The sequence below is a fragment of the Pipistrellus hanaki genome (assembly GCF_964339955.1).
Source record: "Pipistrellus hanaki genome assembly, chromosome: 3".
Taxonomy (NCBI): Eukaryota; Metazoa; Chordata; class Mammalia; order Chiroptera; family Vespertilionidae; genus Pipistrellus; species Pipistrellus hanaki.
Window position 1 is genome coordinate 98,241,894 of NC_140505.1, and position 14,457 is coordinate 98,256,350.

General features: G+C 41.9%; 1 protein-coding gene across 1 annotated transcript in view; it reads right to left on the bottom strand.

Annotated features, from left to right (window-relative positions):
* RXFP2 (relaxin family peptide receptor 2) overlaps positions 1 to 14,457 on the bottom strand; it is a gene marked incomplete at its 5' end in the record, with an annotated part of 63,683 nt that overhangs the window by 33,252 nt on the left and 15,974 nt on the right. Inside the window, 3 exons of the mRNA XM_084878575.1 lie at positions 7,572 to 7,643; positions 8,551 to 8,656; positions 11,540 to 11,617. Of these exons, the coding sequence (XP_084734701.1) occupies positions 7,572 to 7,643; positions 8,551 to 8,656; positions 11,540 to 11,617 (256 nt within the window). The remainder of the gene's footprint in view (positions 1 to 7,571; positions 7,644 to 8,550; positions 8,657 to 11,539; positions 11,618 to 14,457) is intronic.

The following is a 14,457-nucleotide window of genomic DNA, read 5'->3' on the forward strand; positions in this document are numbered from 1 at the left end:
GAATATGCAAATTAACCCAACCAAGATGTCTGTGGCCACAGAGAGTACAGGAGGCTTGGGTTTTTCCAGCAATGGATGAAGCCAAACTTTCCATCTGTCCTGGCCTGCCTTGGCCTCTGCTTAAGACTACAAAGTTTCAATTATAGAAGATAAATAAATCCCAACAAAAATGGTGGCAGCCACAGAGCTGGAGAGAGCAGGAGGCTTGAGTTGCCCCCGGTGATGGAGGAAGCCAAGTTTCCACAGCCCTGGCCTGCCTTGGCCTCCACTTAAGGCTACAAAGTTTCAATTATATAAGATAAATAAATCCCAGATACCAGGGCTTCTGCTTGGTTCACAGGGTCCTGGGATCTAGGATTTAGATCAGTTGTGAATCAAACTACCACAGACCCCTCACCCAGGCTGCCTCAGGCCCAAGGGAACCCCCACCCTGATCTGAGACACTCTTCAGGGCAAACCAGCTGGCCCCTACCTGTGCACCAGGCCTCTATCTATCCAACACACAAAATGGCTGCCCCCATGTGGTCAAAGATGACTGTCCCCATGTGGACACAAGATGGCTGCCACAAGATGGCCAGCAGGGGAGGGCAGTTGGGAGGGACCAGATCTGCAAGGGAGGGCAGTTGTGAGTGATCAGGCAAGCAGGGGAGGTCAGTTGGGGGTGATCAAGCCTTCAAGGGAGGGCAATTAGGGGTAACCAGGCTGGCAGAGGAGGGAAGTTGGTGGCAACTGGACCTGCAGGGAAGGGCATTTGGGAGGGGGGGGGGGATCCAGGCTTGCAGGGGAGAGCAGTTGGGGAGGACCAAGCCTGCAGGGGAGGGAAGCTAGGGGTGACCAGGCCAGCAGGGGAGGGAAGTTAGGGGCAAACAGGGTGGCAGGGGAGCAGTTAGGCATCAATCAGGCTGGCAGTGGAGTGCTTAGGGAGTGATCAGGCTGGTAGACAGATGCAGTTAGGGGTAATCAGGCAGGCAGGCAGGCAAGCAGTTGGGGTCCAGCAGTACTGGATTGTGAGAGGGATGTCTGATCCTACCTGGATTGGGCCTAAACAGGCAGTTGGACATCCCTTGAGGGGTCCCAGATTGGAGAGGGTGCAGTCTGAGCTGAGGGACACACACCCCGTGCACGAATTTCATGTACTGGGCCTTTAGTAATATTATGGAATATTATACAAAATAATTTCTCAACTCATACATAGTTCCTGTCTTCTCAGCCTTTAAAGATGATCTCAGACTGAAGAAAATAGAAAGGATATAGGACAGGAGATGTGAAAGCCCAAGATGGTAGAGCATGTTAATCAAAATGAGTTAAAGTCCTATGGTTTGGAAGATGTCTCCTAGAAACTGAGAAACACAGAAATGAGAACACCAAGTCATGACCAATTACTGAAGAATCCATACAAAGGAAGAGCAGTTGTAAAATTAAAGATAGCAAACGCAATTTTAATTTTTCAAAAAGGGAAAAAGTGGACTTTAAAGTTTCATTGGTTCTAGGAGAGATTGAAGAAAAAGCTATTGCAATGCTGCTTTGTAAGCACCTCAAAGGGAAAAGGGATAAGGTAGTACATGAGAAATAGGACAGGCAGATCAACTTGATTGTTTTTGAAAAAGTAATCAGACAAAAATGTGTAGCCAACATTGCTTATGTGTTTACCAGGTATCAACATACTGGTTTTATGATTTTTTTATGGACAAACATAAAGATATGCGTTTTCTAAAGGCAATTGGTGAAGGGGTCTTGGAAGATGATTGTCCTCTTCAATATTTCACTCTATGACTTGAGTAAAAATGGATCATCTTATTTTCAGATGACAGAATACTGGGAGTGAATTATGTTGGATGATTCAAAAAGATATTTATACTCTGGTAAGAAAAGCTGAATCCACCAGGATGAGACTGGATAAGGGTACATTTAAGGAACTACAGCTAGCTCTCAAATGATAAGGGACAACTACAAGATGAAGAAGCTATCACTTAGCAGTGATACATTTTACCCAGGATTGGGAACTTTAGAGGCAAGAAGGCTGGGAGTTAAGGGTATGAAGTAGCTATCAAAAGAGCAAATGTAACTTTAGCACTTGTGAGGTTTAGAAAGGGAGTTCTATGGCCGAATCACAGTGATCATATAACTCTAGTCAGGGGTCTTCAAACTACGGCCCGCGGGCCACATGCGGCCCGCAGAGGAGTCTGATCCTGCCTGCCAGGTTTTTTGGGCAGTGAGCGCAGCCGAGGTGTTACAGTAGGAATTAGTAGTTCATATAGTCCGGCCCTCCAGCTCTCTGAGAGACCGTGATCTGGCCCCCACTTTAAAAAGTTTGAGGACCCCTGCGTCTAGATACATAGGGCAGAGTAGTGTCAGTAGATGATGACAGATTTGAAACCAGCCTCTTAGGGAATAATTGAAGATTCTGAGGCTGCGTAGAGAAAGGATTTGTGGTGGGCTACAAGGTTATGATCAGTGTTAAATAGCTGAAGAGTCACATAGAAGACTGATTGGGTATGCTTCAATCAGTCTCACGAAGTGAATGGGGGGAGCCTTAGAGAAACTTGGGGAAGTAGCAGAGTTATGTGACAGGACACAGTTTAGTAGCATATTGATATTGTTTAAAATCCCTTTCCCTCAGCAACCTTTAATTCCTAAAATAAACTTTCTGGTTTATTTTTCTCCGTCACCCTAATCACTAACACACTATTTTATTATCTATCTTCCTCCATGAGAGGTTAAGTTCTGTGCAAAGAGGGCTCTTCATAGGTGTTTTCTGCTGTATATTTAGAGTCTGGCACTTCATTGGTATGAATAAATATTTATTGAAAGAATGAATGAATATGGGGTTTGGGGCATCTTTTACAATCCTGCTCTCTGTTATCCAAGAGTTCTGGGTTGCCCATCTGCTGTCTTCTTTTCCTGGGGATGGTTTGGATTTTGTACTTTGATAATTTGGGCTACGATAATGCAGAATTAGGAAGAAAAATGAAAGAGTAGAAGGACAGGAGGGACAAGGGCTTGCCTGATGTGGGGCAATAGTTTTCTGGCAGTTTAGGATAAAGTGGAAGGAGGAGCTGAGGGATATGAGGAAAGGGGGTTGGAAGAGAGATTTTAAGGAAGGGTTGCTGAGCTTATAAGGTGCTCTAGGATATCTGAATAATTTTTGTAAAAGATCTGAGTTATTTTAAAATCAAAGTTTGGTAACTGGATGTTTTCATTGATAATAGCAATGTTTTGAGACTGGACCAAAAGACCATAGTTAGAGGTTTGGCTTCGAGGCCAAGCTTCAATATTTGTCAACTGGTTGACTTAGGACAAATGGCCTCTCTTCTTCAAGGGTGGATTTCCATATTTCTGAAATAAATTTAATGATATCTTCCCTAGATGACAGACTTTGAGGGCCAAATTCCAAATGAGAATCCCAAATATTGGAATTCTTTCTAAATTAAAAAAAAGATATATAAACATAAGGAATTGTATTTCATCCCCTTGCATATAATAGACACTTAGTGAATGTTTATTGATGGGAGTTTTATAATTTATTTTCTCTGAGTCTCAGGAGGGGGAGAGGAAATCCAATTGCTTAGAAAACATCAAATAACTTGCATCAAGAGAACCCCTGTTTTTCTCAGACAAAGCAGAGTTAAACATTTACTTGGTAAAGTTTCCAGCTGATCTAGCAATTAACATTAATTCCTACTTTTTTTTTCACCAAAAATAAACAAAAAACAAAAATGGAGCCTGAGTTATCTAAGCTAGTTCTTCCATATTCTTCTTTTCAATGAGCTAGCAGATAACATGTGAGATGAGTATTGACCTAGAACAAAGCTATGGCTCAGTGGTCCAGGAAAGAACTTGGCCTAAGAAGTCTAATTGTAATTCTCTCTTCTTGATCCTTTAGTGATCTCCCTGCTTCCCCAGAAGTCAGCCTCCCTCAAATTAAGAGGCAAAAGGTATAGAAGGGAGTTCTACATGGGGCAGGACAGGATATGTTGGTAGAAGATTCAATTAGATGCTAAGAACAAATTCTTTATATCTTGAAGTTTCTGGTTATTATAAACTAGAGGCTTGGGGCATGAAATTTATGTATGGAGGGGGGAAGGTTCTCTCAGCCCAGCCTGCAACCTCTCCAATCTGGGACATCCCTCTCACAATCCAGGACTGCTGAATCCCAACTGCTTGCCTGCCTCTGCCTGATTGCCCCTAACCGCTTCTGCTTGCCAGCCTGATCACCCCCTAACCACTCCACTGACAGCCTGATTGATGCCTAACTGCTCCCTGGCCCACCCAATTGGCCCTAACTATCTTCCTCTGCAGGTCTTATCCCCCCTGAACTGCCCTCCCCTGCTGGCCTGGTCTCCCCGCAACTGCCCTCCCCGCAACTGCCCTCCCCGCAGGCCGGGGTCCCCCTAACTGTCCTCCCCTGCACACATAGTCCCCCTAAACTGCCTCCCCTTCAGGCCTGGTTGCCTCCAACTGCCCTCTCCTGCTGGTCTGGTCTCCCCCAACTGCCCTCCTCTGCAAGCCTGGTCACCCTTAACTGCCTTCCCTGCTGGCCTGATTGCACACAACTGCCCTCCCCTGCAGTCCTGTTCTGCCCCCCCCCATCTGCCCTCCCCTTCGAGCCTGGTTCCCCCCAACTTCCCTCCCCTGCAGGCCTTCCCCCCCCCAACTATCCTCCCCTGCAGTCCTGTTCCCCTCAACTGCCATCCTCTGCTGACCCAATCACCCTTAACTGCCCTCCCTGCTGGCCTGATTGCCCACAACTGCCCTCCCCTGCAGGCTTGGGTACCCCCCAGCTTCCCTCCTCTGCAGGTCTGGTCCCTCCAACTGCTCTCCCCTGCAGGCCTGGATTTCCCCCCAACTGCCCTCTCTTGCTGGCCTGGTCTCCCTCACTTGCACTTCTCTGCTGGCCTGGTCACCCCAACTGCCCAAAACTTCTCTCCCATGCCAGCCATCTTGTAGTGGCCATCTTGTGTCCACATGGGGGCAGATATCTTTGACCAAATGGGGGTGGCCATCTTGTGTCTTAGAGTGATGGTCAATTTGCATATTACTCTTTTACTAGATAGGATTAAACACAGTGGCCTCACTAACATGGCTCAGCATTGAATATCAACCTATGAACTAGGAGGTCATGGTTGGATTCCTGGGAGGGGCACATGCCTGAGTTTCAAGCTCAATCCCCGGTGTTTGGCATGCCAAGGGGCAGCTGATCAATTATTCTCTCTCATCACTGATATTTCTATTTATCTCCACCTCTCTCTTCCTCTCTGAAATCAATAAAAATATACTTTAAAATAAAATAAACATAGCAATGAGCATCAGAAGATATGGACTCTATCTGAAACTGGTTTGGCTCAGTGGATAGAGCATCAGCCTGTGTACTGAAAGGTCCCAGATTCAATTTAGTCAAGGGCATGTGCCTTGGTTGCAGGCACATCCCCAGTAGGGGGTATGTAGGAGGAAGCTGATCGCTATTTCTCCCCCAACTGATGTTTCTAGCTCTCTATTCCTCTCCCTTCCTCTCTGTAAAAAATCAATAAAATATATTTTAAAAAACAAACAAAAAAGACCCATAAGATATGGATTCTAATTCTGGTTTTCCACTAACTAGTTCTAGATCTAGGTAAGTTATTTAACCATTGAAGACTGTCATAAGTTACCTTATGATTAATAAGATTTAATTAGACATTCATAAAACGTTCTCTAACTCTAGATAACAAAATTAAAATAGCTACTCTAAAATTGCCAGTGCTACTTTATTTTTCCTCCCTTGAGCATTATTCAGGCATCACAGGGACAATATTGATCCCTATAATGAACAAGTGGTGATTCTATGAATTTCCAGTAAGACCAGAAGTAGTATAGTTAAAACCTTTCTCTAGAGGAGTCTGGAAACCCAGAGCTAAGGCATAGTTATTCCTGTGGGACAAGGACAATATGACCGCATGCTCCAGGATGAGGCTGCAGGTTCCTACAGCAGATAGGATTACAGAGGCTGTAATAAACCTCAGCAAGGTTACCTACACTCACACAAGGTCCTGTCTTCCCTCAGTGACTTCCTTTCTTGGATGAGGAAGTCTGTTCCCAATTCACAAACAACATAGAACTGTTGCCAAGACCAGTTTGGCTTAATGGCTAGAGCGTTGGCTTGGAGACTGAAGGGTCCCAGGTTAGATTCCGGTCAAGGGCATGTACCTTGGTTGCGGGCATATCCCCAGTACGGGGTGTGCAAAAGGCAGCTGATCGATGACTCTCTCTCATCAATGTTTCTAACTCTCTATATCTCTCCTTTCCTCTCTGTACAAAATCAATAAAATATATTTTTAAAAAAAAAGAACTGTTGACGATATTTCAAACCAAGTGTGTCTTTCCAGTAGCAGCAAGGATCAGATTGTTTGTATTCCTGGATTTTAACAGATTTCACAGTTCTAGAAATGTTCTTCTCCATATCTAATGTTAAGAACCAAACAATAAGATGGCATAGCAGAGGGGCCCTACAGTATTACCTTGCTAATTTTAAGATCTAGTCTAAAGATCATCCTGTCAAATGTAGAATTTGATCTCTTCATTATCACAGAGTGACCAGACTCAGAGGGACTGATACATAGCTACCAAACTCTCAAATGCTGAATATTCTCAATGTCTTTATTTAAACGGATAGTACCTCATTTCACTAATAGCAGTGCTTTTGGTGTCTATTCAAGGTAAATTCCAAAATACTTTAGAATGAGTAATTTGGGAAGTTAATATAATTATCATAAGGTTGCTTAGTGAGCAGGGAAGCAAAGTAAAAGCCATTTGTATATGGATGTGGATGCAATCAAAAGATAGTTGAGGTAGAGTTGGACAACTCATCTCTGTCCTCCAGTAGAGATGATCTTAGGGATCACATGTCCCAGACCCTAGATTTCTTTCTTGAACAATACTGGAAGCATCTTGGCACTCAGCTTCTCACTGACTAGCATTTATTCAATGCTGACTGTGCCGTTAATTCATATTTTATTTTTTCAGATACAATAACCCTGCTTTCACTAAGATCACATTTTATACTGTAATCCTAAAAGATAGTTTGCATTATATCAGCATCCTGTGTGTTAAATTATCTGATCTTTCTTGTCAGTGTTTTTTCTGTTTGTTTGTTTAATATGCCTTTATTGTTGAAAGTATTACAGATGTCCCGTGTTGTGTTGTGTGTTTTGTTTTGGTCAGTCTTTTTGCACTAACACTCTTCTCTTAGGTAAAAGGTACAGTTAGTGCCTCTGAATCTGCAATATCATTTTTCAAATGACTTGGAGTAAAAGCCCAGAATTATGTATTTTTTGATTGAGCTGCTTCATCTGAACTTCACATTTACTCCAATTTAACTCCAAAAATGTTTAAATAAAACCAGTTCACTTTAAATTATTAAATTGAAGGATAATATACTTTTCAATGCTTGATTCTCCAATATTAATTACATTTATATAACTAAATTTAATATAAAGATAATCAACTTTATATTTCATTTTACTTTTAGATAAAAAACATCATAAGCAAAACCCCAAATGAATTTTCCCATTAATACACCCTTAACAGCTACTTACATCTTTTTAAGTTCTGTGTATTTGATGAAAACTTTATCTGGAAGACTGTGAATTTTGTTTTTCTTAAGAGACCTAAAATAACATATAAAAGAGATTTCAGTAAGGATTTTATGACCAAGCAAACTTCTTGGAAGCTCTGTGCTTGAGAAGAGCCTTTCTGATAATCCTTCACGTCACTTCACACATTTGAAAAGCACTGTTGTAACTGAAGACTTTCTCATGTGATAACAAAAAGTCCATAGTGCAAAATTAAAGCAGCTTGCAAGCATTTGACCACATTAGCCAGTTAGCATAATAGACTGGGACATCTATGGGTATTTAATTTTGTCTTTTGTTCTCTGGATATTTTAATAAAACACAATAAACATGACCCAAAAAACAACCAGCTTATGAATGTCCAAATTGTGATATGATAGTAAATTCCAGAGACTCTCAAAAAATTATGCAAAATACACAAATACATGCATGATTATGACACAATTAGCTGTGTAGCTCTCTTATACCTTCCTACTTCAAACAAATTACCACTTTTTAAAAGGAGGTACAATAAGTGAGTGCACTCCCTCTTCTTTTCTTTTTCTTTGTTTTTGTCTGAAAAAATAATCAGTTTAATTTAAAAATGTGATGCATATTACCCAACTCTCCTAGATGCTAATTTTGATTTTTAATTGTATAGTAATTGCATATTAACAACAATACATAAATCATAAAGTAAGTGAAAATAAGATCTCCAGATGGCAGGCATTTGCCAGCTAAAGGATAACCTGGGTAATCTAACATACAATATTTAAGACATCATTTCCCCAAAGAAGAAGCACACAGAATTCTCAGATGACTGGTGGTTTTAAAGGGTACTTCTGTTATTTTTTAATATACAAGTAATAGTAACATAAAACAGAATGAAGAGAGATTAGATCAGGCTCCACACTTTTCCAGTGACTTTAGGAGCAAATATCATTAAGATGTGAATTCTACTCACAGCAGCGTTACATTGCTGGAAACAGATGGCACCAACTTTAAGTCAGCATTCACACACTCCAATTCTGTTTCTTTGCAGTCACAGTGTGGTGGATACTGGGTTAAAACTAGGGCCCAAAAGAGCAAGATTTTATTAGGCAAATATTTTAATTATGATTTTATTTCTGATATTCAACATTGTTCTCTTTTCTTTGAATGTATAACATTTATATGTTGATGATGAAATAATTCAGTCCCATAATAAAATAAAATAAAAATTCTCTTGTAGTCAGATACTGATTAATGTGGCATTCATCTCAGTTCAAGCTCCCAGTGATCTTTTCATAGTCACTTAACAAGTGATTAGAAAGAAACCATAGAAAATTTTAAAGTGCAAACAAACCAAAAACCCAAACAAATAACAACAGCAACAACAAAAAATGTATAAGGAAACAAGATTATGTTCTTCTCAATGAACATAATATGTTTGAGTAAATCTTTGATGAGTATAATTGAGTCAATTCAATTTAATCAAATGGCACAAAGAGGCTGCTCAATAAACACTTGTTGGCTCAAATTAAATTAAATTCCTTTCCCCTTTTTAAACTCCTCCTAGAGAAGAGTTAGATGCAGGTTCTACAGTAACCACCATCATGCTTATTAAAATCAACCAATCAGATTTTTTTGTGTTTATTGCTTTGAAGTTAAGGTGGAAGGTAAAGGGTGTAGAGCAACTACAAAGCTGAGAAAACCGAAGGGCCATTTTTGGGAAGCATTTAGAAGGAAAAAACAGGCTTCAGAACTTGCCTTAAAGGAGTCTTCATAATTATTAAGACAATGACATAAAGGAGTGAGAAATATATGGTGAAACCAGACCAAGCTGGCCATGGGACAATCACATGTATGTGGTGGTGGGGAGAGGGTGGTCTGAGGTAGAACACCCATTTATGAATCAATTGATTTTGCTTCCAATCCCATAGATATTTGTTTTGTTGGAGCTAAGAAAGTTATTTTCAAAATTTAAGCTTCATTATTATTTATTTAAATCTGAGTATAAATTATTTGTAATTGCTTGGCTTATTTTAGACTACTTGTATCCAAACTCAAATTTAAAAATAAATTTCACTGACTTTTTGTCCATTTAAGAAACTTGTGTTGAGTACCTGCTTAATTCACAAGATGCCTTCTAATGTATAAAGTTTTGGAAAACATTCTATATCAATTATAAGTTTATGCTAATTAGCTCAACTTCCTAAATACTACTTCAGAATGTTTACTTAAATGTTTATTGATATCGAGAATAGTGTTATTTAAATTGAAAACCTGTGGTTGGACACTCTTGTTCACCAATAAAAGAATTCCGTATAGCCCACACTGGTTCTGTTGCCTAAACCAGACTGTGAGCAGAACTTCCTCACCTGCAAGCCAACCTCATCCCAAGCTATGTGGCGTCTTCTGAAATGCCTCTTGCATCTCTCTACCTCACTCTTCCCAATGGTATTTTCTGGGTTCAGATTCTTACTATTAGTCTGGAGCATTGCAAGAAACGTAATAACCAGTACCTCTGTCAACATTCTTTCTCCTCAGGCAAGATTAACATTTGGATCAGATGACTGCCTGTTGTTGGGGACAGTTCTGTGCACTTTAGGATGTTCAGCAGCATCTGTGGCCTCTGCCACTAGATGCCAGTGGTAACCCACCTCCCTCCAGCTGTGACAACCCAAAATGTCTTCAAGCATTGTCAAATGTTCTGGGGAGGGTGGGGAGGAAGGATGGGGGAAGGGAAGTTTCCCAGGTTGAGAATCACCATTCTAATCCAGGCTCTACAATTCTGATGGGAGCATCATTATCACATACACTTCTTATTGTGAGCTTTTTCCTCTTCATGAAAGAAAATTAGGCTAAAAACTTTGGTGGTTGCATGTACAGAAGTGATCGCCACAAAGGGGTGCTTACAAGATGACCCATTGTAGTGCAGAGAGAAACTATCAAAATTTTCAGTTATATTCATTTCTAATCTTTTAATTTACTCTTTTTAATTTCTAACTTTTATATATAATATATTTGTGTATAATAAAGTATATGATAAAAGGTAGTTATAACCTGGTATTATAAAGTGTATAAATGCTGTTAGGGTAATATTTTATTGTTCATACACCTACATAATTATGTTTATGTGTGTACCTATAGCATGTACATTATATATAACATCATATAGTAGATTATTGTACATATACGTAATACATGTGTATACATAGACACAATTCTGTCTATAACATAGAAGCCAAACTCCAAAACATGCAGCCCAAATGTTTTATGGGCAGGCCCTACAGTTCCAGGTTCAGCTCCTGCTCTTCCCCATCACACATTCAGCACCTTGTGAAAGGCATTGAGAAGCATGCTCTGTACCATCTCACCTCAGGATTTTGCTTGTCTTTCTCTCCGGCTCACTCTGTTACCTCTTACCCTTCCCTCCATCCAAAGACTTTCTTAGTTAATCTCAATGTCACCTTCTCTCTGGGTCTTTTCCCATCCATGGAAGAGCCATTATTTCTTCCAAGGGATTTCCACGTTCCCTTATGCAAACACCATTCCTCAAGTTTTGCACTAATACTGCATCATTCCTGCTTCTATAGGGACTTATTTTCCTGTTACAATATTAGACGTGTGTGAACTAGGGCCACGTCTTAGTATTGGACCCCCAATTCCTACCATGATGGTGGGAAAGTAGTTGGTGTGAAGAAAGTAATTGAAGGGAATAAGTTCTTTATTACTTATCACAATTAGTTCACATCTGTACATTCTTGCAATCAGACACTAATACAATAATGAGTATGAATAGAGTATTTTGTACTTTTCTCTACTTTTTTAAGTCCCTGGGCATACAGTAGATATAGTGTGATCCTGAAACACATTGCACTGAAATGGAAATATAAAGGGAATTGATCACCCTCCTCACATAAACCTACACACCTCAAAACATCCAGAGTCATTGAAGCAATGCCACTTACAGCACTCCTGGGCGAATGCCACTTTATCAGCATTTCCATGGATTGTGCCAAATATAGTTGCCCATCCACTAGTATCCCCTGCAAAATGGTGATGAATATGTGTCAGTTATGCTGTAAATCAAATGTCAAAGTGCAAAACAAAAGTCTAATCATTTGATAGTGAAATCAGTTAAAATTGGTTTAAAGGATAGAATGATAACATCTAGAGTTTTTCTTTTTTGAAATTACAAATATACACACTTTGAATAATTATAAAAGCAGTGTTTATTAAAATACATTTCTTTTTCAAAATTGAGTTATCAGCTTAGCATCCTGGACTTTGCTGTATCCCTTTGATTGCTAGCTGGGCAGTGCCAACAAGTGGCAGCTTTGTGTAGTATAAAACATATTGAATTCTTTCAGATTTATAATACTCTGTGACTAACCAGGCATGTCAGCCTCTCTTGAAACAGTCTCTTTGAGAAGAAAATGCACAGGTTACATTAGACAATATACTGTGTACAGTCTCAATATACAGGTTTAAAATGGCCTGAAAGACCCTTTGTGATCTGGTCTCTGCTTAATTCTTTACCCTCTATATTCTTGTTCACTCTGTTCAAGCCATACTAGCTTTTTTGTACCATAAACACATTGTCTTATTTCATGCAACTTCAGAACCCTTGCACTTGCTTATTCCTTTGCCTGGAACTTTGTTCCTCCAAAATACGACGTGGTTTCCCTCTTCATTCATTCTCAACTCAAATGTCATCATCTCAGAGAGGCTTTCTCTGGTATGTCTTTGAAGTGGCCCTCCCTCCAAGTCACTTTCTATCCCATTATTCTGTTTTATATACTTCCTGGCACTATCACTCATAAATTATTTATTTATGTATAAGTTTATCCTTCTCCTTGTTCACATGGTCCATTTGAACTTTGCAAAAGCAAGATCAGGTCTCCCTTAAACCTGTTGGGTCCCAGTGATTTTGAGAGCACTTGAGACATAGTGGGCACTCAACATGGGCCTGTTAAATAAATTCTCTAGGCAGGCCCATTCATATTGAACCAATTACCAAGTCATAACAAGGTAGTTATAGAAAGTCATTTAAAATTAAAATATGTGTATCCAAGTAGAATTTAAAATATAATTTTAATTTTTATCAAATACTAGAGGTCCAGTGCATGAAATTTGATCACAGGGATGGGTCCCTTCAGCCCAGCTTGCACCCTCTCCAATCCAGGACCCTTCAGGGGATGTCTGACTGCCAGTTTAGGCTCAAATCCTCACAATCCAGGACTACTGGCTCCTAACTGCTCACCTGCCTGCAGGCCTGCTCACCCCTAACTGCACCCCCACCAGCCTGGTTGCCCCCAATAACCCCCTCCCCCTGCTGACCTGGTTTCCCTTACTGCCCCCCTGCAGGCCTGATTGCCCCCAACTGCCCCTGTACTGGTCTGGTCACCCCCAACTCTCCTGCCACCAGCCTTGTTACTCCCTACTTCCCCCATGCTGATCTGGTCACCCCCAACTTCCCCCTCTGTTGGCCTCATCACTCCCAACTGCCCTCCTCTCCCACTTGCCTGGTCATTCCCAACTGCTCCCCCTGCCAGCCTGGTTGCTCCACACAACCTGTCGTTCAGTTATTTGGTCATCCCTCACTAACCCCCTTGCCATCTCTGTCGCCCCATGCAGCCTCTGTTCTGTTGTCTATTCAGTTCTTTTGGTCATGATGGCCCCTCGCTTTTTATATATTAGGATAATGCTTTATAACACTGTATTTCTATTTTAAACAACCTCTGTATATGAAAGTTTATATAATTATCTATTATATAAAAAGACAGAGACTGGAATGCCATAACTACCAGAACACCTGGTCACTATGATGCCCACTGCGGCCAGCAAACCAGCCTGATTAGGGTGTGGGGCCGGCTGGCCAACATTCCTTGGCCCTTCCCCGCCCCCCCGCCCCCCCCCCCCCCCCCCGGGCCAGCCCTGCTCCCAATTTCCCTATAGACCAGGCCCCTGGTGGAGCAGTTGGGGATGACCAACCTCCTGAAGCCCCTCCCCCCAGCCAGCCTCACCCATGATCGGCCTCCCCACCCCATTCGGGGTGGTGCTGGCTGACCCACTGCCCACAGCTCCTCCCCATGGCCATCCCTGCCCCTAATAGAACCCCTTACCCCAATTGAGGGTGGGTCCCACTGGCCAATTGCCCATGGCCCCTCCCCCGAGCCAGCCAACCTCCTGCCATCTCCTCCTCCCAACAAGCCCAATTGGAGCCTGGTCAGCCAGACTCCACCCATGCACAAATTCATGCACTGGGCCTCTAGTCCTATATAATAAAAGGGTAATATGCAAAAACGGCAGAACAACCAAAAAACCAATCAAAGTATAATATGCTAATGATATGCTTAGGCTCAACCACTCACTATGACATGCACTGACCACCAAGGGTCAGATGCTCTGACCAGTAGGTTAGCTTGCTGCTGAGCTCCGGCTGATTGGGACTGAGTGAGATAGGCCAAATATGTCCTGGAGCCCTCCCATGGTTCCTCCCTGTCTGACCAACCTCCTGTAGTCCCTCCCTGACCTGATCTTGCACTGGTGGGGCTCGTCTGCCTGGCCTGGATCCTCTTGCAATCTGGGACTTCTCAGGGGATGTTGGAGAGCTGGTTTTAGCCTGACCCTGCAGTCCACTCCCCTTGGAAGGATGCCAGATGCAGGGCTCATGGCTGGTAAGTGCTGCTGTGGCTGCATAAATCTCTCCCAATCGGGACTGATTGGGCACGAGCCTGCAGCAGGCACAGTTGGGCTGGATGAGCAGGAGCAGCAGAGAGGAGCTGCAGGTGGCGTTGGACTGTGGGTTTTGGCCTGGTCCCTGGAGGACACCTAGAGGGACCCCACACATGCATGGATTTGTGCACCGGGCTTCTAGTCATAA